General features: G+C 40.7%; 1 protein-coding gene across 8 annotated transcripts in view; it reads right to left on the bottom strand.

Moving 5' to 3' along the window:
• esrrga (estrogen-related receptor gamma a) overlaps positions 1 to 27,394 on the bottom strand; it is a 233,516-nt gene that overhangs the window by 54,595 nt on the left and 151,527 nt on the right. For all 8 annotated transcript variants that reach the window (XM_085981118.1, XM_085981127.1, XM_085981142.1 and 5 more), the window contains 2 exons: positions 11,893 to 12,305; positions 9,255 to 9,371 (listed from right to left, as the gene is read on the bottom strand). In XM_085981118.1, the coding sequence (XP_085837244.1) occupies positions 9,255 to 9,371; positions 11,893 to 12,305 (530 nt within the window). The remainder of the gene's footprint in view (positions 1 to 9,254; positions 9,372 to 11,892; positions 12,306 to 27,394) is intronic.

Here is a 27,394-nt window from a genome sequence, read left to right as displayed (position 1 = left end):
TGGGTTATAATTAATGTCACAGTCATAACAGCAAGCTCAAGCCACTGTTTTTCTTTCTACTTAAGGAGAAATAACTAGCTGTTATCTCTGCGCCTGCAGAGCCTCCCCATTGTAGATTCAATAATACAAGAGGTTTCTTATCACCATTCGAGGTGAATGATTGTAACTGTGATATGTTTAGACAATGTGTTGTATTTAACCCAATTTACAGGTGCCCCAGCTTGGCCACAGCAGTAAACACTGGGGACTAATAGGGAATTAAACATGTACAATAGACTAACTCCATTTACTCTCAAAACTGAAATGCATTTAGTAAACTCACTTAAAGAGACAGTAGCCTCCTTCAGGGCATGTGCTGTCATTTGTTATTTTCATCATGGGGGAGGGGAAAATCTGCTTTTGGTTGCATTTATCTTATCTGGTGCGGTGACCAAGTTGGTCAGTACTGTACTCCAAGTACCACAGATTATTTTGTTGTTCAAATTTGCCAATTCAAAAATGGTAGGTTTCTTTAATACGCAAGAGCTGTTCATCCTACTTGTCAAAAAAAAAAACCCCAAAAAACAATCTACGTAACCGGTTTACATCTCACACTTTTCAGGAAATTCCACGCAATTGCCACAGTCTATGTCAGACACTACTTTCATCGGTTAGTGAAGCACTAACAATAAGACAAGTCTAAAGTGTGAGAATCCCAATGGTGTGTCCACTAGGTTTTGATTTTTCAGGGGTATTAAATACTGCCTACATAGGCCTTCAAAAAAAATGCTTTTTCTAACGCTAGAATATCACTGAAAAAAATATACTGCCAGAGGAATCAAAGGAGACGATTTATGATTTCATTCCGATTGACGGCCGATTAAATTAAAACAGATCAGTGTTGCAATTCTTGGGCAGGTGGCTCTAGCCCGGTGACAGCCTCAGAACTATTAAATTGGTGCGGAGATGGAAAGCCTTCCGCTTGCATTCACGCACTTACTGATCAAACTGTGACAAATGAGATGTTACTGCTCTTGTAAAGCAAGGCTACAATCTGTCAAACCTGAACATAATTTGTGACCCTCTGTGACATCTTTTTTTCTTCTTGGTTTGAATACAGGAACAGTTGCAGAATTCCCCAATAAGATGCAATGTACTAAACTGATGCAAAATGCTAACGTTAAGTACTTTGCTGTTCAACGATGTTAATAATTCGACTGGGTTTAATAAAATGGCATTTTATAAATTATTACGTATCTGTATACTACCCAGCTTTTTGAAATTTCTAATCACCAGTAATTCTAGTGGGAGGGTCCTAATTTCCATGACCAGCTGTCACCTTGCCTCATTTTGAAATAGATTTGAAGCACCTTAACTCTGTTAAAAGCAGTTTTTCTTTCCTTGACTTTTTTCCCCTTTTTTTCTTAAGTTGGATTTTGATCTGGGTAATTGTGATGATCTTGCCCAGGCAATACAAGTAGAATGCAGATGCAAAAGAAATAGGGCTGCTGTGAGTAACAGTGACTTTAAATTCTAATGGCTAGATTTATTACGGCAGCTAAAATAACTGTACAGGAAGAAACGTCCTTTCCACGTGCAGCTAGTGTAGTTTGCATGATGGATAACCTAACATGTGTAGAAAGGCTAGTAGGATACTGCATCCATATTTGGCAAATGGTGCTGTAATGTGCACTAATCCAGTCTATCACGATGAACTTTTGAGTCAGCTTCTGAAATGCCCAGACATCAGGAGCTGTCATCAGTCTTTTGTTCTCCCCTTTATGCAATAGGGGCCCTGGTCAGTGCACTGAGAAGAGGCCTGCACCCTGCTAACCTTGCCTATTAAAGGCAGGGTCTTAACAGCTGTCTGGAGTGCTAAGAGGTCACAAACACAGTTTGCTATGCCAACAACTACTACTCATCCCTGGTGAGCATGCCACGAGACTTACGGTCAGGCTGATGTCAAGAGTGCATTGCAGGCATTTGCAGTTGTTAATACTTTAAGAGGAAAGGAAGACTATGTTGTGCTAACAAGCTATTGTATGAAGCAATAAAGTATAGCATTTTCCTGCAGCCTATTTGACTAAATTGCAGCCATCAAAATCTTATTAACTCATGTCCCATTTATCTGCTTTTCAGCTTTCTCACTGTTACACTTAGTAATCCTGGCTTCTTAAAAGGTTACTTGAGAAACTATGTGGGGTATGTTGCAGTTGATACTGAGTAAAACTGATGTGTAATAACAAACAGCATAAGGGACAGTTGGCCTCTATACAATTCTCAGGGGAAAAAAAGGTAAAATATTGTCTTTGCTTTTGTAGTTATAAAACAAATATGTATGTGTAGGAAAATATTGTGCTATCGTAGAAGAAAATTCTGTCTGGATTGAATAGTTGGCATTAGTGCAATACAAGCCAAAAGAGTTATTGCTTCTTTAATGAACATTTTTTTCCCAGAGTTTATCAGAGTATTGGCATCAAACTATCATACACTGGGTTTAACCACAGCCAATATTAAGACTACCATTCCGAGATCACCACATTCCATTTGTGTCTTGTGACAACATTTTGACACTAGGAATGCAGAACTAGAGATCTTAGCCATAGCTGTCACTTGCTTGTGTATGATTAATCTTATCTCCACACTTTAGCAACTCCCAAATATAGCCCAAATTAGACATTTAAACAGCTTGTGGGGCTTAGGTGAATATTTTAGGAATTGACATGACTGCTTCACTTTCACAAATCAGTTCAGACTTTGAGTGGCTTCAGTACTCAAAGAAGTGTGCATATGTGTAGCGTGCTTGTGTATGTAAAAAGGTACTGTTTAAAAGGCAAATAATATAAATAAATACCTGAATGTGAAGGCATAAGATTTGTGATAACTTGCACTTTAGTTATAAGTGGCATAAGTCTGTGATAATATTTATAGTTTTGAATATACTGGATTTTGAATTATCACTCAATATTATATACTTACCATGTTTGCTATAGTAACTATCTGAACATATAACAGGTGAATAATAGCTACCTGAGCCACACTTTTGGATTTGACCATTTCAGGAAACAATGTTTATGTAATTGAAGATGAAACTGGTTCATTAACTTAACATTTGCAGTTTCTTTAACTGAATTTGCAGAAAAAAATAGTAGAATTGAAGGGTAAAATGAGCTTGGTTAAAACAGATCTAAATTAAGAATCTTAAAGCTATTTGAGGATTGCCTCAGATGCTTCTCTTGAATTTATTACTGCATGGTAAATTAATTATTATTAAAGTGGTTGATTTTTTTTAAATGGTAAAAAATGCTGGAGTAACAATCCATCAGTAACAAAAAGACTAGAATTATCATTTGTATATCCAAACTCAAATGCAGAAAATTTAGGTGTGTTTATAAAAATCCAATCTAATGCATCACTTTGCCTATTCAAAGTTAATTAGAGGGCATTATTTTTAAAGGTTTAGCCTGCTGCTAGATAATCTTCCACTGAAAATAAAAGTTCTGTCTCTTTGGAAATTATCAATATAGGAACCGCAACATATTAAGAAAGAAAAAACTTTACACCTTTTAACAAATATATATGTCACCAGGCTTAAAATTTTTTGAAAATACTGATATTAACAGGAAGAAAAATCTCTTAAGATTAACAGGGAATCAATACAAATGTAATTCTGAGCTTTATTTACAATGCTCTGTTTGTCATGGGTTCATGAACCAGAAGCGACAATCTACATAAATGTAAGTAAACAGGATAGAATTGGAGAACCTTCTGTCCATCTGTCACCAAGATACATTCAGAATCTAATGGACTGTTTTATAATCTGGTGAATGGATGGTGGCTACGGCAATTACAAAATTCAGTTAAAAATGTGATAGCTGCCATATATGTTCATTGCCTCTCGCCCGTGATAGTTCCATTCAACCTTCATCCGTACTGATTAATGTAGGTGACTTTCTAAATGCTAGTAAACAAAAAAAGAATAGGTTTGGGGCCAAGAGAACAAGCATTGATGCTATCCAAATAGGGAAATACGCTTGTTGGTCTACGTTGGTTGTTAATCAACAGTAGGATTCCTAAATCGTGTATCTAAATAGCTGCAAATTTGGACTGAATGAAATGCTTATTCTGCAAATGATTAGTTTAGGAAATTTAAGAACTTTAAAGCAATGGATCTATTTCAATAAAATGAGGCAGTCAAGGAAATGGATTTCAACCCTGTGCAAGTTCAAAAGACAAATGTTCTAAGGATATAATCAACTTATTTCACATTTGACACAAAATATAAAAATATCTTCAGGCAGGGAAATTGCATGAAGGGATTAATTCTCCATTTCTGCATTCAAATGAGGATGCTGTTTTGGAAGGCAGCCAGTCAGAAGCAGGTTCGTTTTTTTTTCTTCCTTTTGAAAAAAATACTACTTGTGGAGAGTGTGGTACAGCTGGAAATGTCTCGTGTCCCTCGCTAGTTCCTCCCTGGAGACCCTCCAAAGGGTACGAAAATATTCACCAACACTTACCCCTTAATTGTATTCAAGCTCCCAGAAGGCAACACTTGACAAAAATCACCATTAGCTCCTGACAGTACAACATGTTCAGGAAATGCTTACCTGATCAATAGAAAATCTATGGGGACTTACTTTACAACTTTGGAATGGTATAAAAAAAATCTTCCTTTTGTCCAATATGATAAAGTATGTGGTAGCATTTGTTGGGTTTTTTTTCCCTTTTGTTTTTGTCTACCAGAAATGCTAAAGGCCAGCAGCTTGTTATTACAGAAAGCTTCTGTCAAATTAACAGGTAAATGTCAGAGAATGAGAATTAAAAAATTCTTATTAAAAACTTATTTACATTTTGAATTTGGAGTTCCATAAAGCCAATCGTGCTTTCCAATAAAATTGATGAGAACAAAAAATAGATGTACACATCGTGTGTAAGTGAATGGTAATGAACCTATATATGTGAGCGAACTTAAACATTTTAAAAAAGACCTTTCTAAAAGATGAAGTAAAGGTTGACCGGGAATATTACATCAGTTACTTCTTCATCAATTTGTAATTGCAGTACCTCTATGTGGGAATTTTACTACGCAAATTGGTTTAGTCAGAAGCTATTCATGGCTGGTGCCTTTTTAAATTAAAATGAGATTTTAGGGTCCCTGCTTCCTAGAAATTTCTAAAGTATAGCTTGAAATGTCATTTTAGTGAAATGGAGATTGTGCCATGTTTGGTAATGCAGAAGCACAATGAAAAAGTAATCAAATATAGACGTATAGTTTACAATAAGCTCAACTGAGAGTGGCATTCATTCTTTAAAGTATTGTACATGGGCGACTACATCAGCTGCATTTTCAAATGAAGCGTCATTACTGCTCTGTTTCACTAATGTAAGTAACATCACGCTCCAACTGATGGGAGCATAAAAAATGGTCTAATACTCAAAACTAACCTTTCTATGACCACAGACACAATAGCCCCGATTTTAGCCAGGAGCGAGAATCAGATGGGCGGGGTGCGAGGTGAGTGCCAAACCCCACTGACCTTGGCAACATAAGGCCTGGTGACTTTCTCTCCTGGGCCTCATCTACATGCCCGTCCTAAGCGGAAATTTGGGCGTCAGGAGCTTGCCAGCTGGCAACAAAGGAAAGGTCGCCGGCAACAAGGTAAGTTGCGGTGAGGAGGATTCGGGAGGGTTCTGTGGGAGGGAAGCGGGGAATCCCAGGGCAGGAAAGGCCTTAACTGCTCCTGCTTCTCCTGGACCTGCACAGAAAGTAAAAAAGGTACCTATTTGGGCTCCGGATACTCTTCCCGCTGTCTTCACCTAGTGGGAAAGCCACAACGGCTTTCCCACAACGGCTTTCCCACTCAGGCCAGAGTTAAAATTGCAATCAGCGCCCGATGACATCATCGGAGTCCGATCTGCATATTAATAGAAGGTCTCACCAGCTTCAGGGGAGCGTCTTTGCCACCTGATCAGAAGAGCAGGTTAAAATAGGACAGCGGGAACGGTGCAGGACATTGGCGGGTAAGTCACCAGCCAATTTTAACTGCCTGCTCGCCAGGTGGGTAGGATGAAATTCGCCACTAAAATGACCAAAGTGCATCAATTCTCTCAAAAATACCAACTTGTACCAAACAACTATACGGGCAGACAGTTATATTAACAGTCATTGAGTAATGTGGTCTGGACTCACAATAGTGTATTAATAGGTGATAAGTACTAATTAGTAAATGAACATATATTGCCTAAATTAGCTTCAGTAATTCTAATACTGTACCTTACTGGAGGTTTTACTGCAAAACAAAAAGTAATATTGTTAAAATGCAAAAGCAGAAACCTTTTTATGTTAGTCATTATCTATCTTCATGTTCCAGCAGCTCCATATGAATTTAGGCATTGCATAATACAAAAACCAAGAGCTAGTGACAAGACGATGATTTATGCCTCCAGCCAGGAAGATTCGGAGGGCCCACGGAGGGTAAAGTGCAAGAGGGGGAGACTAGACAGCTGCTCTCAGTGGGCTTGCTTTGGCAGCCAGGCTGTAGTTACCTCTTGTGAAACCTGTACCTGCAGACGAGCTGATCCACAACTACTCTCCACTAGCAGATGGGGCGAGGAAGGAACTGTAGATAAATATTAAAAAGGAACACAACAGTTCTTCAATCAAACAACAGATTCAAACACCGGCAAATGAACGAGCAGCCACTGCGAAAACACGTGCTGGCATCAACATGACAAAATAATGCAGATTCTCTTCCGTGTTGCAGTAGAACAAAACCTAAATCTAAAAGCAGTTCATATGGGGAAAAAGATAAAAATATAGGAGGAGTAACCTAGCAGTATGATTGCTCCCAAACGGCACTCATCTTCCCAGAGGGCAACACCAACTTCGAATACCTTCATGTTCTGCATTCAAATTTGTGCTTCATTAGGCTACAGAGTTTTCAAGGTTTCCATTGTAGGCACTCTAATTGCCTATTTGAAGCAGTAATTCAAGTGTAAGGAAGGACCCCGATATCAAATTCAGCCACATCACAACAAATGGGAGTGCCATATTGATATATGTGTATATGGGTGGCTGGGGGTAGAACAAAAGGCTGCTATTTGTCTGAAGGCTCATGGGGAAAGATGCCATATCAAAACCAGCACAACATCCGTCAGGCCTGTCTCCAACTTCCCTTATCAATTACTGAGCTGTCATCTAAACTCTTGCACATAAGCAAATGTTAAAACATTTAAAACAGGCCTGCATAATGGGATGCTGCTGTAACAGCAGATGTACATCTTGGCAGACGTGAAGAAACAATAGATACCAAAGGTGTTACTATACTGCATTTCTGTGAGAACAGAAGCTGCGGATTCCACTACAGAAAAGTTTTATTTTTGCAAAAAAAAAGGATATTCTACATTGTGTATTGAACATATTGCATTAGACCAGTAACAGTTCTGAAGACAATGCCACTGGGGTTATTCTGCACTTGCTGGTACAGTACTGGCACCATATGTGTATGGTGCAAGTGAAAAGCACCCAATTATACTGCCTGATTACTTTTTTATTCAGAGATGGGCAAGAAGAAAAGGAAGGTGGGGGGGGGGGGAGTTGCAAAGTTTTGTTGAATGCAAGTTACCTGTCTCCTGCATTTAATATCATATTTTCTACTGGTTGAAAAGAAGTGAATATAAATCAACAGAAAATTGTTGTAAATTGTATATTAAACTTGGCTTGGTGATGAATGCAGTTAAACTACGGTTGCTGTAAAGCAAAATTCACAGGACCCGGTTTTGGAATTAGCCTTACAGATGTTGACAGTTTTGAGATTGGACTAGCACCAGCTGCATTAAAGTGCACTTTTGGTGGCAGGACAGAGAGAACATTGGTGAAGAAATCCGTATAACAATGACATTACAATGACAGTGTTCCTTTAGCTGTGTCAGCATATCACAACATTTTTGTTTTGCAAATTCTTGACATTAAACATTTCAGGATACATTAATAAATTGAATTATGTTGTAAAATGACCCATCTCTTCTGTTCAATGTGGTACCTGAAGTGGATTAGCTCAATTTCTTATTTATTTATTCTGTGAAAGATGGCCACATTTGAAAAGGTAGGTCATGTGGATTTGATTTGTGGTGGTTTTAAAATGCAGTCTAGTAGAAGGTGATAAAGGGGATCCTCTCTCTTTCAAGAGCCATTACTATTAACATTTAATTACAAAGTAGAGTGAGTGCTCCTCTTGGAGGAGTCAGCTTTACCAGTCCTGTATAAACATTAGAAGCATTGCCCTTCCAATTTCCACACACTATTCATTTTAATATTGTGTTTTTTATTGAAAGTTTTTCTTCCCCCATCACTTTCTATTTTCTGTCGCTTGTTGGCTGTTCAAGACCATGCATTCTCAGATACTTAGAAAGGTGGGGTAGTTGCACTTCTACATGGATGTGACAAACACAGCTTTGTGAATGGTTGATAAAGAGGTGTGATTCAGGTGGGTGAACCCAGACTGAATCAGTTCCCTTCCTTCCCACCACAAAAACACCCCACAAGCTCAAGATTGAATGTCTCGTTTTCATGTAATCTTCCATCTGGTGAACTCTGCTAGGAATTGACAAGCAAGTTGAAATAAAACTTTGGAAATTGAACTTTCCACCTTGGAGTTGGAAGAAGAGTGTTTGATTAGGAGCTTCTTTATTGATTCATTACTTAAGCAAACATGAAGAAAAAGTCAAATACTTGGCTTTCATAAAGTTCTGCTGTTGAAATGGTCAACTAGAGTTTGACAAAATCATTGAATCCACTGTAGACTACGACCATAATTATTTATATTTTTTAATTTTATGTACAATACATTACTTGCATCAATAGGTCAGAAAATGTCGCTCTCAAATAAGTCAATTTAAGTACATTGAATGTTATGAAATAAGTTTGTTAGGACTTCTAAAGTCAGCTACGTAAATACCAAAATACAATAAATATAAAATTGACTTTTATGTTTTATTTAACTTAGCTATGCAGATTTGACAACAATATATACAATATATTTATTGGCATTAATATTTTGTGTGCTTGTCATTTTAGTTCCATAAAAATTACTAAAAACAATATAGATCACAATGAAATATGACTATTTATTCATACTGTACCTTGCATTGTACTGTAAAAAACAAACATTTTATTTAAGGTTTTCCTTACCTTTCTAGGAATACGAAATGCATTGCCTGCAGAAGGCTTAATGAAACATTTGGAGATTAAAAAAAGACACCATAATGCACCTTACCTTCTTTCAGCATGCCTACTTTTAGGCATTTCATGAAACGGCAAGCCTGGCAAGACTTGCGTCTACGCTTTGTGATTTCACATTCATTTGTCGCTGGGCAGCTGTACTCGATGTTACCTACAGTAACAAAAGGACAGAAAAATAAATCATGGAAAAATTCTGACTGAGCATTCTACTTTAAGAACACAGAGCTGGATATCTGCTGATTTCTTAAATCAGTCCCAACTCTTCCTCCCTCTCTTTGCTCTCCTCCCTACCCTCCTCCCCAACCTTCTCTGGTCCTCTGTGGTTAAATACATTAGTGTCTTAATGAAAATGCATTTTGTTTATTGTCCTCTGGAGAGGAGGGTCATCGCACAGAGTGCATAAATTGCTAGTGCAGACAAGGCAGGTTGGCAGTGAGTGTAATTGTAACCTTGATACTTCATGTTAGCAGCACTCAGGGTCCATCACATTCCCCTAGAAACATATGCAACTCCCTGTAATTAGCACCGCATCCACCTGGGACAGCAGCTCTGATGAAATATTTCAGAGTTAATCACACTTTGTAAACACTGATTTATATTGACTACCCTTCTCTGAGCCGATGCTTCCTCATTAAATAACAGATTAGTGGAACACTAAGAGACTAAATACTGAAAACTCCTCACTCAATGCAAAACCTTGTGTAAAACAACCGATCTGGGAAAGAAATCTATTCACACATACATCCCTTTCGCACAACTGCTTAACTGAAAAGGTTACAATTCAACTTGCATTCAGAAGACACAAATTGTACAATCTCTACTTCAGGAATAAAAAATAATGCTTGAAATTCCTAACAATGTTTACATATACAAAGAAAGAATAACATTCGGAAAAATGTATTAATATTTATTAGAACAGAGAGGACCATTAACTTTGCTAGCAGAAACCCGGACATATGGTCCAGAAGTTTTATTTTTTTCTTTTAGAATAAAATGATCTCTCTCTTTTCTATATTTGCTTAATTGAAGATATTAAAAATTAGGAAAACCTACTGGGGTCCATTTATGGAAACATTTATGGCTAGATGCAATCTGTAACTTGCTGTAAAAGTGTCTTCACAGCCACATAAATGGAAACAGCGATTGGTCTGCATAATGTAGCATATGGGGCAATGATTGTGCATCTAACAGGCCAGTACCATTAACCACAGCAGCCATTGATGCCATATGAGGTAGGAACTGCTGAGCAACAAACAAAATCAGTGACCAAATACTGAATCCATTATAACCTAATTACCTGTAGATGCTCTTAGAAATTAAATGGTGATGCGCTACCACAAATGCAGTAATCTAATGGATTCAGGTATTACTGGAGAGTAGGAGCTTGGTTGCAATGGCTCTGTGTTGTGTATTATGCCACCACATGCACTGCAAGTACTCAGTGAAGCTCTGAATGTTGTGCAAGAATGGAAAATTCCTGTCATCTTAAATGTAACCATAATTTCAGATAAGGAATCATACTTCATGCCAAAAAAGTCACAAGACTTATGACTCGATTTCTAATGAATTGATATTCTATAGATGACGCAAGCTACACATAAACTATCCAAAGCCTAGGTCCTGTTTGATCTAACCGACTTTTTTTTTCTTTTGATCATTCTATCTCATCATAATTTATATGACTACTTTGTACAGAAGTTACACAAACGAACACGTAAATGGAGAAGGTAATTATTGTTAATAATGACATTTATTTGTGAGAAAAACTGTTTTAGAAGGATTTTTTCAAAAATTATTTTCAAGTTTCAATCTCACATCACCTTCATTAATTACTGTATGCATCATTAACTAGTCATTAATTACTGTACACACCATTAACTGCTCATTTTCATCTTTAAAAATTCCCATGATCCACCAAAAAAGGTTATTTACATTGTAATTTAGATCTTTATTCACCTGAAATTAGTGTATATACTTGAGTTAGTGGAAACCTGAGCATTTAAACAAAAGGAGAATAATGTGGTTTTTTTTTAGAACTACAAAAAGTTGGCCAAATTTTAGTTATACCATAAATAACTACTTAATGTACAAACAGTAGTAAAAGAACAATGCCAATGAAGAACAAGTCCAGTCAATATTTATCTTCAAAAACATCTCCATTTTTTTTCCAGAAATACAGGAGGTTGTGACTGGATAAAGCCACTTTTAGAATATTGAAGTTATTTTTCATTTTGCGTGAATCCAATTGAAAACAATCAGCTGGTTCCTGCTAAAAGTAGTGGAAATGACTATAAGGAGTAATAGAGGACTGACCATTGCCTGCATTCCTGAGGAAACGTTCAGTTTGAGATTGTTTGCTCCATACAGTTGCTGACCTCTTTACATCACCTGTGGAAAGTCTTTTAAAAGGAGTTTGATTTTTTTTTAAAGTGCTTGTTCTTCGGACAACTTACTAGCTGATCTGTTTATTTTGTCAAGTGATAACCACAGCTAATTTAGGGTCATTAGTTAACTCATTAGAAGCTGAATAAAGCAAAGTTGCTCCATTAGTGTTGAAACTGAGAGTACACAATCGGGCCTTTGTCAAATGTGTGTCCTGATAAGAGTATCTTTTGCCTTTATTACAAAAAAAAGTTGTAAGAATATTTGGTAGAATAGGAAAGAGGCATTACCTTGTATAGTGCGCTTGAAGAATGCTTTGCAGGCCTCACAGGAAGCAACACCATAATGATATCCTGATGCTATGTCACCGCAGACCAAACACAATCTTTTGGGCATGGAGTTCAACATGTACTCGCACTTGGTCTGCGAGTCTTCGGCTATAGTGCTCGAACAGTCATCGTACCGTTTACGGGAGCTGCCGTTGCTGCCCAGGCTAGTCGTGGTGTAGAGCGGGGGAGAGTCCAGGCCATTCTGGTGTCCATTCATAGTGGAGCTGTAGCTCCCACTGGCGTCCGACGAGCCACCTGGACTGTGGTGATTGATACTATCTGTCAGCGAGGCAGGGCTGGACGGCTCTGTCTTAATGTATGATGAGCAGCTCGAATCAATGTGTCGATCCTTGGCTGACATTCTGCAGAGAAGCCTGTGAAAAGCATTGAATTAAAAACAACATTCTTTAGGGCCTTTCTGATAGGCAAGGGGCCAGGCATCATTCATTTGTTAGTCAATACAAGTTGTTCTACACGAACATAATCAGCATAAGGGCATGACAGAGGTTTATCAAAGCTGAAGACAGGTGGTAAACAAAACTTAAAGGCAGGGGGAGGGGGGGAGGGGGGGGGGAAAGAAGGAAATCATCATCAAAACTGTTTCCCTCCCAAAGATCATTTTTCTCATTTTCAAATTCTTCCTCAGGAACAAATTCTAACCGTCATTACGCAACCGTTAAAAAAAAATGTATTATCTGAATATAATCTTTTCTAGCTTATTGCTAAAAAGACTGACAAGATTTTTAAAATACAGATATGTTGGGCAAAATAGGCACAGCAAGATTTGAAGCAATTACTGCAGTTAACACTTTGAGATTTAAATGCGAGTTGTCTCAAAATGCTAATAGAAAACTTGTAACAAAAAAAAGTACAATGGCAAAAATCCCCAAAGATTGATTTAATAATTTTTCAATTGACACAAATTAACCCCCATTTGAAAAACACAACCAAATCTCTGCGTTCAGTGCAGAGTGACATCAAATTTTGCATTGACAGCACAAAATGGAATGAAGTCAATTCTTCACCCACAAAAGGATAAGATCATAACCTCCCAAATAGCTTTTTTCTGACAGAAAAGGTTTTCTTTGTTAAATATAGTTTTTAGAATTCCATTGCGCTTGCTGCTAATGTGAATTTTAGTGCCTCTAATTTTAAATTCAACTGCAGACCAGAATAAAAACTAGCACCTGACAACTGAATTTATAGATAGTTGTGCATGTTCCAGTCCCACATTAATAGTGCCAAGGAATTTCAAGGGGAGAGAGGGAGAGTGCACTAATAATTTCCAACTGAAGTCTGTGAACATAATGTATTGGAGAGCAGTAATTACAATGTAATAAGTGGAAGAGTAAGTACTCTAAATTAGAGGAATTCACAGAGCTGTTGTAAGTCAATGCACATTCAGCTCTCTCTAATGTTGACTTGGGAAAAATTTAATCCCCACTCTTTGCCCCGAGTGGTAGTCAAGGGATGGGAGAGATATCAATTAATTACTGCTCTCATTAACAGCACTGGCTGCAAGGAAAATTTGTTGCAGGCAAGGTCCTTGACTCGTGCAGCCTGGTAAAGAATGTCCCTATGATATCAAACAGAGCTGGACAGAAAGAGCAGTTACCTGCTTGACATTTTAACCCCTTTCTATACTAACAAAGAGAAATGTATAACACACTATTAGATAGGGAAAGACAACTGATAACCTGTTGAAGACAAATTAAAAAAAAAACCTTTGCAGTCCTAGAGTTAAATGAATGACCAAATGCAATTAGCTAATTGCAAGATATAAGGCAGGAAACTTACCAATCAAAAAGGATTAGTATGTTTCCAGCCTTACTTCTACCTTGCTATTACTTAATCAATAGCAGTTAACTAATAGCAAGGTGTAAGTATTTGTGTTACCAGTTATTTCCTTCAGTTGCTGGGTTTCCCCACTTATTTACACTTGCTAGGAGAATGTATCTATCTCCAGGTAGTAGACCTATTGGGCTGGATTTTACCAGCCCTGAGGAGGTGGGTTTGGAGACGGGACTGCTGGCAAAATCAAAAAGAATGGAAGCGGGTCCCGAACCCATTCCCAACCCGCCTCCAAACAATCTTCCCGGGAATTGGGTCCCCGATTTGCGCAGGGACCCGACTCCTAGTGGCAGGAAGAGGATTATAGCCACTTATAACTACACAGGTAGTTAACAAGCAGTTAAGAGGCTTTTTCCCATTTTGAGACTTCTGCTGTGGGCTTCCCGACATCGGGGAACTCCGCCAGCGTAAGCGAGGCATGCTGTGGGTCTGCTGTAATGTTTGTGTATAGATGACAGCTGTAGAAGTGGTGTGAAGGATCCAATGGGACACTGGTGAGTATCAGAGGTAAGGAGATGTTGGGAAAGTCATTTGTAATGTGTTCAGATTTTTCTGTAGGTGACAAGCTTTGAAGTGTTTGTGTGGCCTCACCTCATTGGGAGAAGTGACAGATTGCTTCTGTAATATCACCTGCAGCTGCCATCTGTTTTATCCTAAGGAGAGAGTCATTGGAGAGCCTGGGTACAAGGGCTCACATTTGTACAGTGATTGTCAGTGTCTGACAGCACCTCAATGTTGTCAAACATTGATGGATCATCTGTCAAAAATAAATGCTACTTGTCCCTTTAAGAAAACTGGCAAATGAAGCGTCATCAACTGCCATCATCCGACACTGGCTTTCCCTTAGCGTCTGTGCGTCGGATGTCACTGGGGGCGGGGCTAGAACCCGGAAGGCAGCAGTCCCGCCCCAACTCGTCTCGGTAGGTAAAATCCAGCCCATTATGTCTCCAACTAAATTAAATACATCTCCAGATAAAATTCTTAATTCCCTTGCCAGTTACACATATACTCCATTGATGAGCAGATGTAACACAGTTATCTGGCCATTATTCCCACTGTCACCTGAAACTTTCCAGATTTCCCCATTTTATAACTTGAAAGTTTGATTAATCTCAATAAGAAAATTCTAAAGTTTTTAACATATATACAGTATTGCAGGTTCTGTAAGAGACTTGAAATTGACTCTTCAGTGGCCTTAGCAGCACTCTGATTTCCTTATCAATTTTGGAGCAATAAGAACAACATTTTGTGACTGTAGCAGTTTATTGATGGGCTTTATTTTTGGAGGACAGTCTACGGGCTCAAGCACGGGGAAGTGCAACTAGACCTGGGTGTCCTTGTGCACCAGTCGCTGAAGGTAAGCATGCAGGTGCAGCAGGTGGTTAAGAAGGCAAATGGTATGTTGGCCTTCGTAGCGAGAGGGTTCGAGTACAAGAACAAGGATGTCTTGCTGCAGTTGTACAGGGCCTTGGTGAGACCACATCTTGAGTATTGTGTGCAGTTTTGGTCACCTTATCTGAGGAAGGATGTTCTTGCCATGGAGTGCAGCGAAGATTCACCAGACTGATACCTGGGATGGCAGGAATGACGTATGAGGAGAGATTGGGTCGATTGGGATTATACTCGCTGGAGTTTAGAAGAATGAGAGGGGATCTCATTGAAACTTATAAAATTCTAACAGGACTGGACAGACTGGATGCAGGAAGTATTTTCCCAATGGCCGGGGAGTCCAGAACCAGGGGTCACAGTCTAAGGGGTAAGCCATTTAGGACAAAGATGAGGAGGAATTTCTTCACCCAGAGAGTGGTGAACCTGTGGAGTTCTCTACCACAGAAGGCAGTGGAGGCCAATTCATTAAATATATTCAAGAAGGAGTTGGATATATTTCTTAAGGCTAAAGGGATCAAGGGATATGGGGAGAAGGCAGGGACAGGGTACTGAATTTGGATGATCAGCCATAATCTCATTGAATGGCGGAACAGGCTCGAGGGGCCGAATGGCCTACTCCTGCTCCTATCTTCTATGCTTCTATACAGCATTTGCCCTTTGACCTGCAGGTCATTAGCTGGAGTGATGGTCAGTGCTTGGACTTGAATACTCCTGCTTCAGCTGAGTGAGTTTTGTTACTTCTTTGTTGGGCTAAGAAGAAGAGAAAATGGCATCACTCAGCTCATTGCACTTCAGTGTCTCCTATGGTCACACAGAACCCTTGATGCTGACACCATCCAAGTCAGCAAGTCATCCATTGTGAGGCAGACTAATGGAAGAAAAAGTTCTCCCTTTTTTCCTTATATCAAATCCATATAAAGGCAAGTCAATGTGGTCACCAAAATATGGCCAGTGTACTTGTTAAACTGAAATAACAACAGAAAATGCTGGAAAAACTCAGCAGGCCAGGGCAGCATCCGTGGAGAGAGAAACAGAGTTAACGTTTCAGGTCGATGACCCTTCGTCAGAACTGGAAAAAAGCAGGAAATGGAAAGCCACAGTATTTTGCTATAGTATTTTGCTATCATACTTGTTAAACTGGATGGACCTATTAAACTGGATAATAGTTCTATTAAATTTTGTTAAAATTGTTTGAATATTTTTAGGCTTGCAAATCAATAATTCCTGCGTACAAACAATGCCTAACAAATAATGGGGCAGCCATCATATTTGGACTGTATTTGCAAATTGTTCAATATAATTACTATTGTGAAAATGATAGCAAACTGACATGGCTGACTCCATTTTTGATCCTCCCACACATATACAGACCAGTGAGCACTATTTAGCATGCAGGAATTTCTTGCTTGTACAATAATGCACCTTTTTTAGAATCATGTGGTTTCTTAACTGGTCTTTCCTGGATACAGGATAGTAATTAGCTTCAACACAATACTTGCCATATTTAAAAAAATATATATTAAAAATTTAGGCCTAGAAATTCACTAGCCTTAGCGCCGCTTTTGAGGCGCTAGAGGGACTAGCGCCAGAGTTATGGCCAGTTTAAAAATTCCCTGGGGCCCTAAATCGGCGTTGCACCGGTAGCGCTGCGCCGGCACCGATGACGTCATCGGTGTGCGCAGCGTCCCGGTTGCCGTGGTAACCCGCCCGAACTCCGAAATTGAGTTGCGGCCGCCTCGCCCGTGGCAGCCGCAAGCAACGTTCTGGCAGAGGTGCCTTACTTCAGTTTGCGCCGGCGCATTAAAGGCCCCGCGGCGGCCGGCCACTTTCCCGCCGGCCGCCTGCCCGCAGCTCCCTCCCCGGACTTCTCCCCCCACCCCCCCCGGAACAGATGCAAGCCCGGCACTTGTCCGAGGTGCCGGGCTCATTTTTAAGCTGATTTGCGCGGGCCGCGGCCGGGTGCAGGCAGCTCCTCCTTAACGGGAGGAGGAGGCCTGCACGTCCCCAGCCTGCCGCACCGCATCGGGTGCCGCAGCGCCGGAATTGCGGCGCGAAACGGCAGTTTGCGCCGATGTACCGCCGCAAAGACCCTTCAGTAGCGCCGGCAGCCGTTTGGGCGCGACGCCACTGAATTTTTGGCGCGCGCAGGGGACTTAGCGCCGGCACTAACTTCCGGCGCTAAAGCCCTGGCTAAGCCAAAACCCAATTTCTAGGCCTTAGTCTTTGCAAAAAAAAATTTCAGAATAGTGATGTTTAAAATAGACTTTGAAAAGCATTGCTTTTCATCTGAGAATAAACCACATTTTGGACTTGTGGCAACTTACAACTGTAAAGTTAGTTTATCCAAACTGAATGTCATTTGAAGACATTCTTATGAATCAGTTTCCTTTTCCATCTCATTCAGATGCAATTTTTTTCTTGCTCTGAAAAGATTCTACAAACTGAAGGAGCAACCTTCTCTGAATTTAGATTAGCAGTTCTGAAAGTAATCACTGTAATTCGTTTGTGCTCCAGTGAAAGAATCCAGTTACAATGTTAACGTTTCTGCTTTGAAGAACACACTGTAATTCACTTTTCTGCCTGAACTAATTGTACTCTCCACACAAGGTGCCAAAATATGGATCAGTCAATAGGAAAATGGCACCAAACTGCATTCAACTTGGAACAGGGGAAAAAAGCACATCTAGATGATACAGTATGTCAGGAATCAACACTGTAACGTATGATTTGAGAAAACATGGCCATTTCAGTATGACAAGGTGTCATTATGGAATCTAAATGATACAATGGCTTGTCAACTGCTGGAGCAAACATATCATCATTGCATTAAGGCGTAGTGGTGAGGAGAGAACGCTTTTTACTTTGGAAACAACAGCATTTTACAGCTGTATCTGAGATTTCTATAGGTAAGGATTAAAATCCTGAGTGTAGACGAAATGAGTGCCAGACGGTGAGAATGGGGAACAAAAAGGAATATGTGCTGTTCTAGAAATGTACTTATTTGCTTTTTAAATTGTGTATATAAATTTTAAAAATTACCTCCACATAGATTGTGAATTACTTCAATGAAGGGCAGAAAATAGAATATTCTATTAATAAACAAGGGAGCAAGGGATCTGTTGGAATTCAGAGAGGTAAAATTGGCAAACTACAGATATTACAGCAAGAGAGTTAAAATTGGAAAACTACAGATACTACAGCAAGAAGAAATAAGAGGAAAACTAGGAGCTTCACACTGCAACTACTCATCAGAGTTTGACATAATGTCACACAATCCTCTTAATAGCATACTGCAGTCCTTTACTCTCCTGGCAAGACAGTGGCTATTGAAATACAACAATAAAGCAAACTACATTTGCTCTAATGGAGCTGAACACATTGTCTGAAAGGGATAAATTAAAAAGGGTCAAGTGCAGACTGAAGGAATCTTGCAAAAAGGACAAGACAAGAATTCTCCAATCTTGGTGTGTGCCAGTTGGAGATCTATGATGTATATTCTGAGCATCGGGAATGGATGCAATTATGTGACAATAATCATCAACTTTCTTCAATCCATTTTCAGGTTTCTAGTTTAATTTTATTTCTTTTCAAATGTCATTAAAAATAGTACAAAGAGTCAAGTTCTTTTATGCAGATATTTTGCCCTAATATTCCATAAGATTAGTCCTCTACAGCAGTCTGTATATTTGCTGTCAAGTTCTGCAGTATGCCAGAGAAGATCAATGCTTAAAACATTTTGTAATGTTGGACTCCTAACTGGTATCATGGCCGTGGTGTTAATTTCACTTTTGATTAAACACAGTCAAACAGCCCAGTGACACAAACAAGTATTATCCATACTAATGTGTTACTGTATAAAAAACTTGTGATACTGCAGCACAAACTTTAATGGAGCAGACTATAAAGAATATCAAATAGAAACATAGCTTACAACATTCCTATTCCACCTCCTCACAAAAACAAATGTAAACCAGCCCGATTAGATTAAGTGATTGTTGTAAAATGCCATTGTTTATAGAATTTGATGAATCCGGATACATTTCTCTCTTTTCCCTTTTCACTAAGTATCCCTCCTACTCCATTTTTGCTGTATCTCAATTATGCAACATCCTTCAGTTGATCGAAAGATATCAAATGGTCGACGTGTTACCCATCACTTACAATAAAGTTCACAAGTCTTTATCTATTATACCTGCCAATTTGTAGAGTGTAGTCATGTTCAATTACATAAACAAGAAGCATCACAATTTCTATAAATGCAACTTCATTTTACTTTCTTTTTAAAAAGGTGGCGGAGAGTCAGCCAAGACTTTACTGCATATGAAGAAAACAGTATAATTTCACTTTTTCTGTGAATTCATTCATCGCGTTATTTGCCTTTCGTACAGCAGTAATCTCTCAGCTTATTTTTCTTTTCCTGAAATTGATGAAAATGGAATCTAACCTTTTGATATTAAAGAACATTGGTCATGATTTCAGAATCACAGCAGGGAGTAGAGAGGGGCCCAGCTGAAATAAATCTAACCTTCCTACTGAGTTTTTCCAAATCATTTAATAGAAAGAACCGTGTGCAGGAAATAACTGTTCAAAGACTTTCTTTTCTCTTCAGTTCTGCAACCACATGAAGAAATGCAAATAAAAAAAGCTTTCAACAATATTGGTTACTAATGAAGTTGCTCCATGTGCCTGCACCCTCATAGGAGTGTGTCCTGTGTGTCACTGATGATTCAAAAGCAGACACCTACCATCCAGATTTACTACTATCACTTTCAAAATTGGGAACCCATAAGAGGGTTGGTTGTCTTGCTGTTTTCCAGTTTTGGAACATCTTCCTGGTTCTGTGGCATGACCAAGGCTGAACAGAGTAGAAGAGACGGCTCGGTGAATCAGTGATTAGTTAGCACCAAGCTTGGGTCTTAAAAGTGTGTAGATTATAAGAAAAAAGAGGATGGAGGAAGATAAAGAGTTAAACGCAAAGAAAAGGGAAAATAACTTATGAGAAGGCAGGCTGTAAGAGCAATGTTCAACAGTAGCATCCTCAACAAATCCTGTATGAGACTAGGCTTATTTAGAAACACAGCCATTAACCTTCCAATCCATGTCAGCAAAAAAAATCCCAGGAAAATGTACCTTTACATTGGTACCGATACTTGAATATCATTTCCCCTGCCATTTGTTTTTTGTGCTAAAAGCTGTAAAAACATGTGTTGCAACAGGGTTGAAATCTATTCAAGGGGATACTCTAATAAAAATGATTTTTTTTCCATATATCCAGTTGTCCTCATTAAATAGAGATCACCCAGTGTTTTAGATATACAGTACTGGGAATCAATTGGTGCCTGGGAAAATGGCCCCTAAAAAAAAGAATTTCCCCACAAAATACATTCCTATTCAATTCAGGTAAATCTTTGCTCGCAAATTTTGAAAAAAAATGTTTGTGCAGTAATTTTAATAAATGTGCACATGACTTACTGCACAGCCTGGTGCAGAGTTTAATTTACGCTAGACTTCCACTTACCTCGAAAATAAAATGCACAGGATGTGTTTTCACTGTGATACTCCTGCAGTCTGCAAAAAAACCACGCTCTACACCTGTTCAGTTCTTGTGCTAAGCACAGAGTGGCATTTCATCACAATCACTGTTTAACTGAATGTTTAGCCCTAGCGTCTTGCACCATGCTGTCAGCTAGCAGCGGGGAGTCGTGGAGTTGTTGGCACATTTGATTTTACTGCCATTAAGAGACTGACTTTACACACTGATTGTCCCAGGTCCCGTTTCAGATACTCCACGGTAACCACCTTCGCCTTTTTTTTTGTGATGACACTGTGACAAGGTGATTTTATACACTTGGATTTAGTAATAAAGATGTCACTCAGACTGAGAACCATCAGGGCTCCTAATGAATTCAGGTGGGGGGGGGGGGAACCGGGGTCTGTTCACACATGTACATTTAAAGGGCGTCACAGCGAGATGGAACAAAAGTGTAATTAAAGCCGATTTCATTAAGAGGGGCATCCTGATGAAATATAACAAGACTGTAAAAAAAAAAAGCCATTTCCTGTGGCTCGAGTATGAAAGACATGTCTTTAACCAGATCAGATTCTATAAATTGGTTGTCAAGAAATGATTGTTGAGATTTATACCCATCTATCAACCTACAGAGGTAGCTGTGGCAGAGCAGGCTGCTGCGACTCCCATCTGTAAAGCACCTTAAATCTGAAGAAGGCCATCTGCTAGAACAAACGGCACAAAAGCAAATTTGAGTTATTGTTTATTTACTTTTTTTTTAAAGTGCAATGCTCAAATTCTAATTCAGTGACTAAGTTTGAGAAGATTCCTAAATAAAACTGTTTAAATTCTACCACAAAAGATCTAAAATTTCAGCCCTATAAGTGGCAGAACCATTGCATTACTTACAGCATGAATCAGTTCAGCTTTGAGTAATTGATAATGCACTTTTAGAAGAGTATTTCACTGTAAGCCATGATAAAAATACATAATGTACATATATACATAAAATATAATGCACACAGCCTTTAGCACTAGCCCTGATTGTATACCATTTTGCATCAGTTTCAGTTCAATGCGAATTGAGCCACTCACTTGGCATTAGTGCTCTAACTTCCTATCTTATATATTGTGCCCTCTATGCTATTGAAATGAAGTGACAAAGCACAGGAAGAAATGGCTTCCTTCTTGCAGCACAGGCAAGACAGAGATTTTTTATATATTTGATTGACAAATAAAGTGTCCTAGTTTAATGTAAAAGGGTTTTTTGCACATATAATTCATTTAGGACTTATATAAAAGTGAATGACTTAATGCATTGATCATGACAGCCTTGCAAAAGACAAGGCTGAAGCGTTTACAACCATCGTCAGCCAGAAGTGCCGAGTGGATGATCCATATTGGCCTCCTCCGGAGGTCCCCACCATCACAGAAGCCAGTCTTCAGCCAATTCGATTCACTCCACGTGATATCAAGAAATGGCTGAGCGCACTGGATACAGCAAAGGCTATGGACCCCGACAACATCCTGGCTGTCGTGCTGAAGACTTGTGCTCCGGAACTAGCCGTGCCTCTAGCCAAGCTGTTCCAGTACAGCTACAACACTAGCATCCACCCGACAATGTGGAAAACTGCCCAGGTATGTCCTGTCCACAAAAAAGCAGGACAAATCCAATCTGGCCAATTACCGCCCCATCAGTCAACTCTCAATCATCAGCAAAGTGATGGAAGATGTCATCGACAGTGCTATCAAGCGGCACTAATCACCAATAACCTGCTCACTGATGCCCAGTTTGGGCTCTGCCAAGACCATTCGGCTCCAGACCTCATTACAGCCTTGGTTCAAACATGGACAAAGGAGCTGAATTCCAGAGGTGAGGTAAGAGTGACTGCCCTTGACATCAAGGCACCATTTAACTGAGTGTGGCATCATGGAGCCCTAGTAAAACTCGGACCTGTGAGGGGGCAGTGACCGGCAGAGCTTAAAAGCGGCGGCAGTTTGAAATCGGCGGCAGTTGCGAGGTGAGGCGTACCAATTCAACAGCAGAGGAGAGAGGTAAAAAGTAATCCAAATGTGACGTCACCAGGAAGCAGGTAAGTGATTGGTTGGTGAGTATCTCTTTTATTACAAGCTTAAATTCTGCGGTTTATATTTTCTTGGGTCTCTGTGGTGTAGTGGGGACAGTTGGTAAATAAGCGCCCTAGAGTATATCTTTAACTGGTGGTATTGAATTAATTTAAATTAATTAAAGGGGTAAGTCATGCCAGGAGAGCCCAGCCCCGTGTTATGCCCCTCTTGCTCTATGTGGGAATTCAGGGATGCTGCCAGTGTCCCTGATGACCACGTGTGCCGGAAATGCATCCAGCTGCAGCTACTAACGGGCCGTATTGAGGCGCTGGAGCTGCGGATGGATGGGTTGTGGAGCATTCACGATGCTGAGAGGGTCGTGGATTACACGTTTGATGAGTTGGTCACGCCGCAGGGTAGGGCTGCACAGGCAGGAGGGAAATGGGTGACCACCAGGCGGAGCAGTAGAAGCAGGCAGGTAGTGCAGGAGACCCCTGTGGCCGTCCCCCTTTTAAACAGGTATACCAATTTGGATACTGTTGAGGGGGATGACTCACCAGAGGAAGGCAGCAGCAGCCAACTTCCTGGCGCCGGGGGTGTTGCTGCTGCTCAGGAAGGGAGGAAAAAGAGTGGGAGAGCAATAGTGGTAGGGGATTCTATCGTAAGGGGAACAGATAGATGGTTCTGTGGCCGTAGACGTGACTCCAGGATGGTTTGTTGCCTCCCTGGTGCCAGGGTCAAGGATGTCACTGAACAGCTGCAGGGCATTCTGAAGGGGGAGGGGGAACAGGCAGAGGTTGTGGTTCACATTGGGACCAACGACATAGGTAGGAAGACGGATGAGGTCCTGCAACAAGAACTTAGGGAGCTAGGTAGCAGATTAAAGAGCAGGACCTCAAAGGTACTAATCCCTGGATTACTCCCGGTGCCACGTGCTAGTGAGTATAGGAATAGGAGGATAGAGCAGATGAATGCGTGGCTAAGGAGTTGGTGCAGGAGGGAGGGCTTTAGTTTCCTGGATCACTGGGCCTGCTTCTGGGAAAGGTGGGACTTGTACAAGTCGGACGGGTTGCACCTGAACCAGAGCGGGATAAATATCCTTGCGGAGAGGTTTGCTAGCACTGTTCGGGGGGGTTTAAACTAAAATGGCAGGGGGTTGGGAACCTGAACAGGGAGACAGAGGAAAGGAAAACAGGGATAAAAGCAAAAGATAGGAAGGAGAAAAACAAAAGTGGCAGTCAGAGAAATCAACGGTTTAAATCAAACGTGGCCACAGTAAATAATAATTCTAATAGGTCTAAGAGCGTTAAAAAAAAAGCCTGAAGGCTTTGTGTCTTAATGCGAGGAGCATTTGTAATAAGGTGGATGAATTGGCTGCGCAAATAGAGGTAAACGAATACGATTTGGTTGGGATTACAGAAACGTGGCTCAAGGATGGCCAAGACTGGGAACTCAACATCCAGGGGTATTCGATATTCAGGAAAGATAGGCAAAAAGGAAAGGGAGGTGGGGTAGCATTACTGGTTAAAGAAGGGATTAATACAATTGTAATGAAGGATATTAGCTCTGATGATGTGGAATCTGTATGGGTAGAATTGAGAAATACTAAAGGGAAAAAAACATTAGTGGGAGTGGTATATAGACCTCCAAACAGTAAGGTGGAGGTTGGGGATGGCATTAAAAGGGAAATTAAAGAAGCGTGCAATAAGGGCACAGCAATCATCATGGGTGACTTTAACCTACATATAGATTGGGCCAACCAAATTAGTAACAATACTGTGGAGGAGGAATTCCTGGAGTGTTTACGGGATGGTTTCCTGGACCAATATGTCGAGGAACCAACCAGAGATCAGGCCATCTTAGACTGGGTATTATGCAACGAGAAAGGATTAATTAGCAATCTTGTTGTACGAGGCCCCTTGGGTCGGAGCGATCATAATATGATCGAATTCTTCTTGGTTGGCCCAATCTATATGTAGGTTAAAGTCACCCATGATGACTGCTGTGCCCTTATTGCACGCTTCTTTAATTTCCCTTTTAATGCCATCCCCAACCTCCAGCACGGTGGCATAGTGGTTAGCACTGTTGCCTCACAGCGCCAGGGGCCCGGGTTCAAATCCGGCCTCGGGTGACTGTCTGTGTGGAGTTTGCACATTCTCCCCGTGTTTGCGTGGGTTTCCTCCGGGTGCTCCGGTTTCCTCCCACAGTCCAAAGATGTGCGGGTTAGGTTGATTGGCCATGATAAAAATTGGCCCTTAGTGTTAGGGGGGATTAAATACATGGGGTTATGGGGTTACGGGGATAGGGCTTGGGTGGGATGGCTGTCGGTGTAGGGACCGGGTGCTGGGGTTTGGATGATCAGCCATGATCTCGTTGAATGGCGGAGCAGGCTCAAAGGGCCGAATGGCCTACTCCTGCTCCTATCTTCTATTAAGATGGAGAATGAAGTAGTTGACTCAGAGACAAGGGTCCTCAATTTACATAAAGGAAACTACGATGGTCTGAGGAGCTAGTTGGGCAGGATTGAGTGGGGAATGGCGCTCAAAGGGTTGACGGTGGATAGGCAATGGCAAACATTCAAAGACCGAATGGATGAGCTACAGAATTTGTTCATCCCAGTTTGGCGCAAAAATAAAACAAAAAAGGTGACTCAACCGTGGCTAACAAGGGAAATTAGGGATAGCATAAGATCCAAGGAGAGGACATATAAATTGGCTAGAAAAAGCAATAATCCTGAGGATTGGGAGCAGTTTAGGAGTCAACAAAGGAGGACAAAGGGATTAATTAAGAAAGGGAAAATAGAATATGAGAGTAAGCTAGCAGGGAACATAAAAACTGACTGTAAAAGCTTTTATAGATATGTGAAGAGAAAAAGATTAGTGAAGTCAAGCGTAGGTCCCTTGCAGTCAGAATCGGGGGAATTTATAATGGGAAACAAGGAAATGGCAGACCAACTAAATGCATACTTTGGTTCTGTCTTCACAAAGGAGGACACAAATAACCTCCCAGAGATGCTGGGGAACATAGGGTCTGATGAAAGCGAGGAACTGAAAGAAATCAGTATTTATGGGAAAATGGTGTTAGGAAAATTGATGGGACTGAAGGCCGATAAATCCCCAGGGCCTGATGGTCTACATCCCAGGGTACTTAAGGAAGTGGCCCTAGAGATAGTAGATGCACTACTGATCATCTTCCAGAACTCGATAGACTCTGGAACGGTACCCATGGATTGGAGGGTAGCTAATGTTACCCCACTATTCAAAAAAGGTGGTAGAGAAAAAGCGGGGAATTATAGACCGGTAAGCCTGACATCGGTAGTGGGGAAAATGCTAGAGTCTATTATAAAAGATGTAATAGCAGAGCACTTGGAAAGCAGTGACAGGATCGGACAAAGTCAACATGGATTTACAAAAGTAATCTACTGGAATTTTTTGAGGATGTAACTGGTAAAATAGATAAGGGAGAACCAGTGGATGTGGTGTATTTGGACTTTCAGAAGGCTTTCGATAAGGTCCCACACAAGAGATTAGCGTGCAAAATTAAGGCACATGGGATTGGGGGCAAGGTATTGACTTGGATAGAGAACTGGTTGGCGGACAGAAAGCAAAGAGTTGGAATAAACGGGTCGTTTTCCGAGTGGCAGGCAGTGACTAGTGGGGTACCGCAAGGATCGGTCCTAGGACCCCAGCTGTTCACAATATATATTAATGATCTGGATGAGGGAATTGGATGTAATATCTCCAAATTTGCAGACGACACAAAGCTGGGCGGGAGGGTAAGCTGCGAGGAGGATGTCGGGAAAATCCAGTACGATTTGGACAGGTTGGGTGATTGGGCAGAAACATGGCAAATGCACTATAATGTGGATAAATGTGAGGTTATCCACTTTGGTGGCAAAAACAGGAAGGCAGATTATTATTTGAATGGCAATAGATTGGGAGAAGGGGAAGTGCAAAGAGACCTGGGTGTTCTTGTACGCCAGTCGCTGAAGGTAAGCATGCAGGTGCAGCAGGCGGTTAAGAAGGCAAATGGTATGTTGGCCTTTGTAGCAAGAGGGTTCGAGTACAAGAACAAGGATGTCTTGCTGCAGTTGTACAGGGCCTTGGTGAGACCACATCTTGAGTATTGTGTGCAGTTTTGGTCGCCTTACCTGAGGAAGGACGTTCTTGCCATGGAAGGAGTGCAGCGAAGATTCACCAGGCTGATACCTGGGATGGCAGGAATGACGTATGAGGAGAGATTGTGTCGATTGGGCTTATACTCACTGGAGTTTAGAAGATTGAGAGGGGATCTCATCGAAACCTATAAAATTCTGTCAGGCCTGGACAGACTAGATGCAGGAAGGATGTTTCTGATGGCCGGGGAGTCCAGAACCAGGGGTCATAGTCTAAGGATAAGGGGTAAGCCATTTAGGACTGAAATGAGGAGGAATTTCTTCACCCAGAGAGTGGTGAACCTGTGGAATTCTCTGCCACAGAGGGCGGTGGAGGCCAGTTCATTAAATATATTCAAGAAAGAGTTGGATATGTTTCTTGAGGCTGAAGGGATCAAGGGATATGGGGAAAAGGCGGGGACAGGGTACTGGGTTTGGATGATCAGCCATGATCACATTGAATGGCGGAGCAGGCTCGAAGGGCCGAATGGCCT

Source organism: Somniosus microcephalus, chromosome 3 (genome assembly GCF_052327205.1).
Source record: "Somniosus microcephalus isolate GS21.2 chromosome 3, FLI_Smic_1.0, whole genome shotgun sequence".
Taxonomy (NCBI): domain Eukaryota; kingdom Metazoa; phylum Chordata; class Chondrichthyes; order Squaliformes; family Somniosidae; genus Somniosus; species Somniosus microcephalus.
This window is presented reverse-complemented; position numbering and strand designations above follow the sequence as displayed.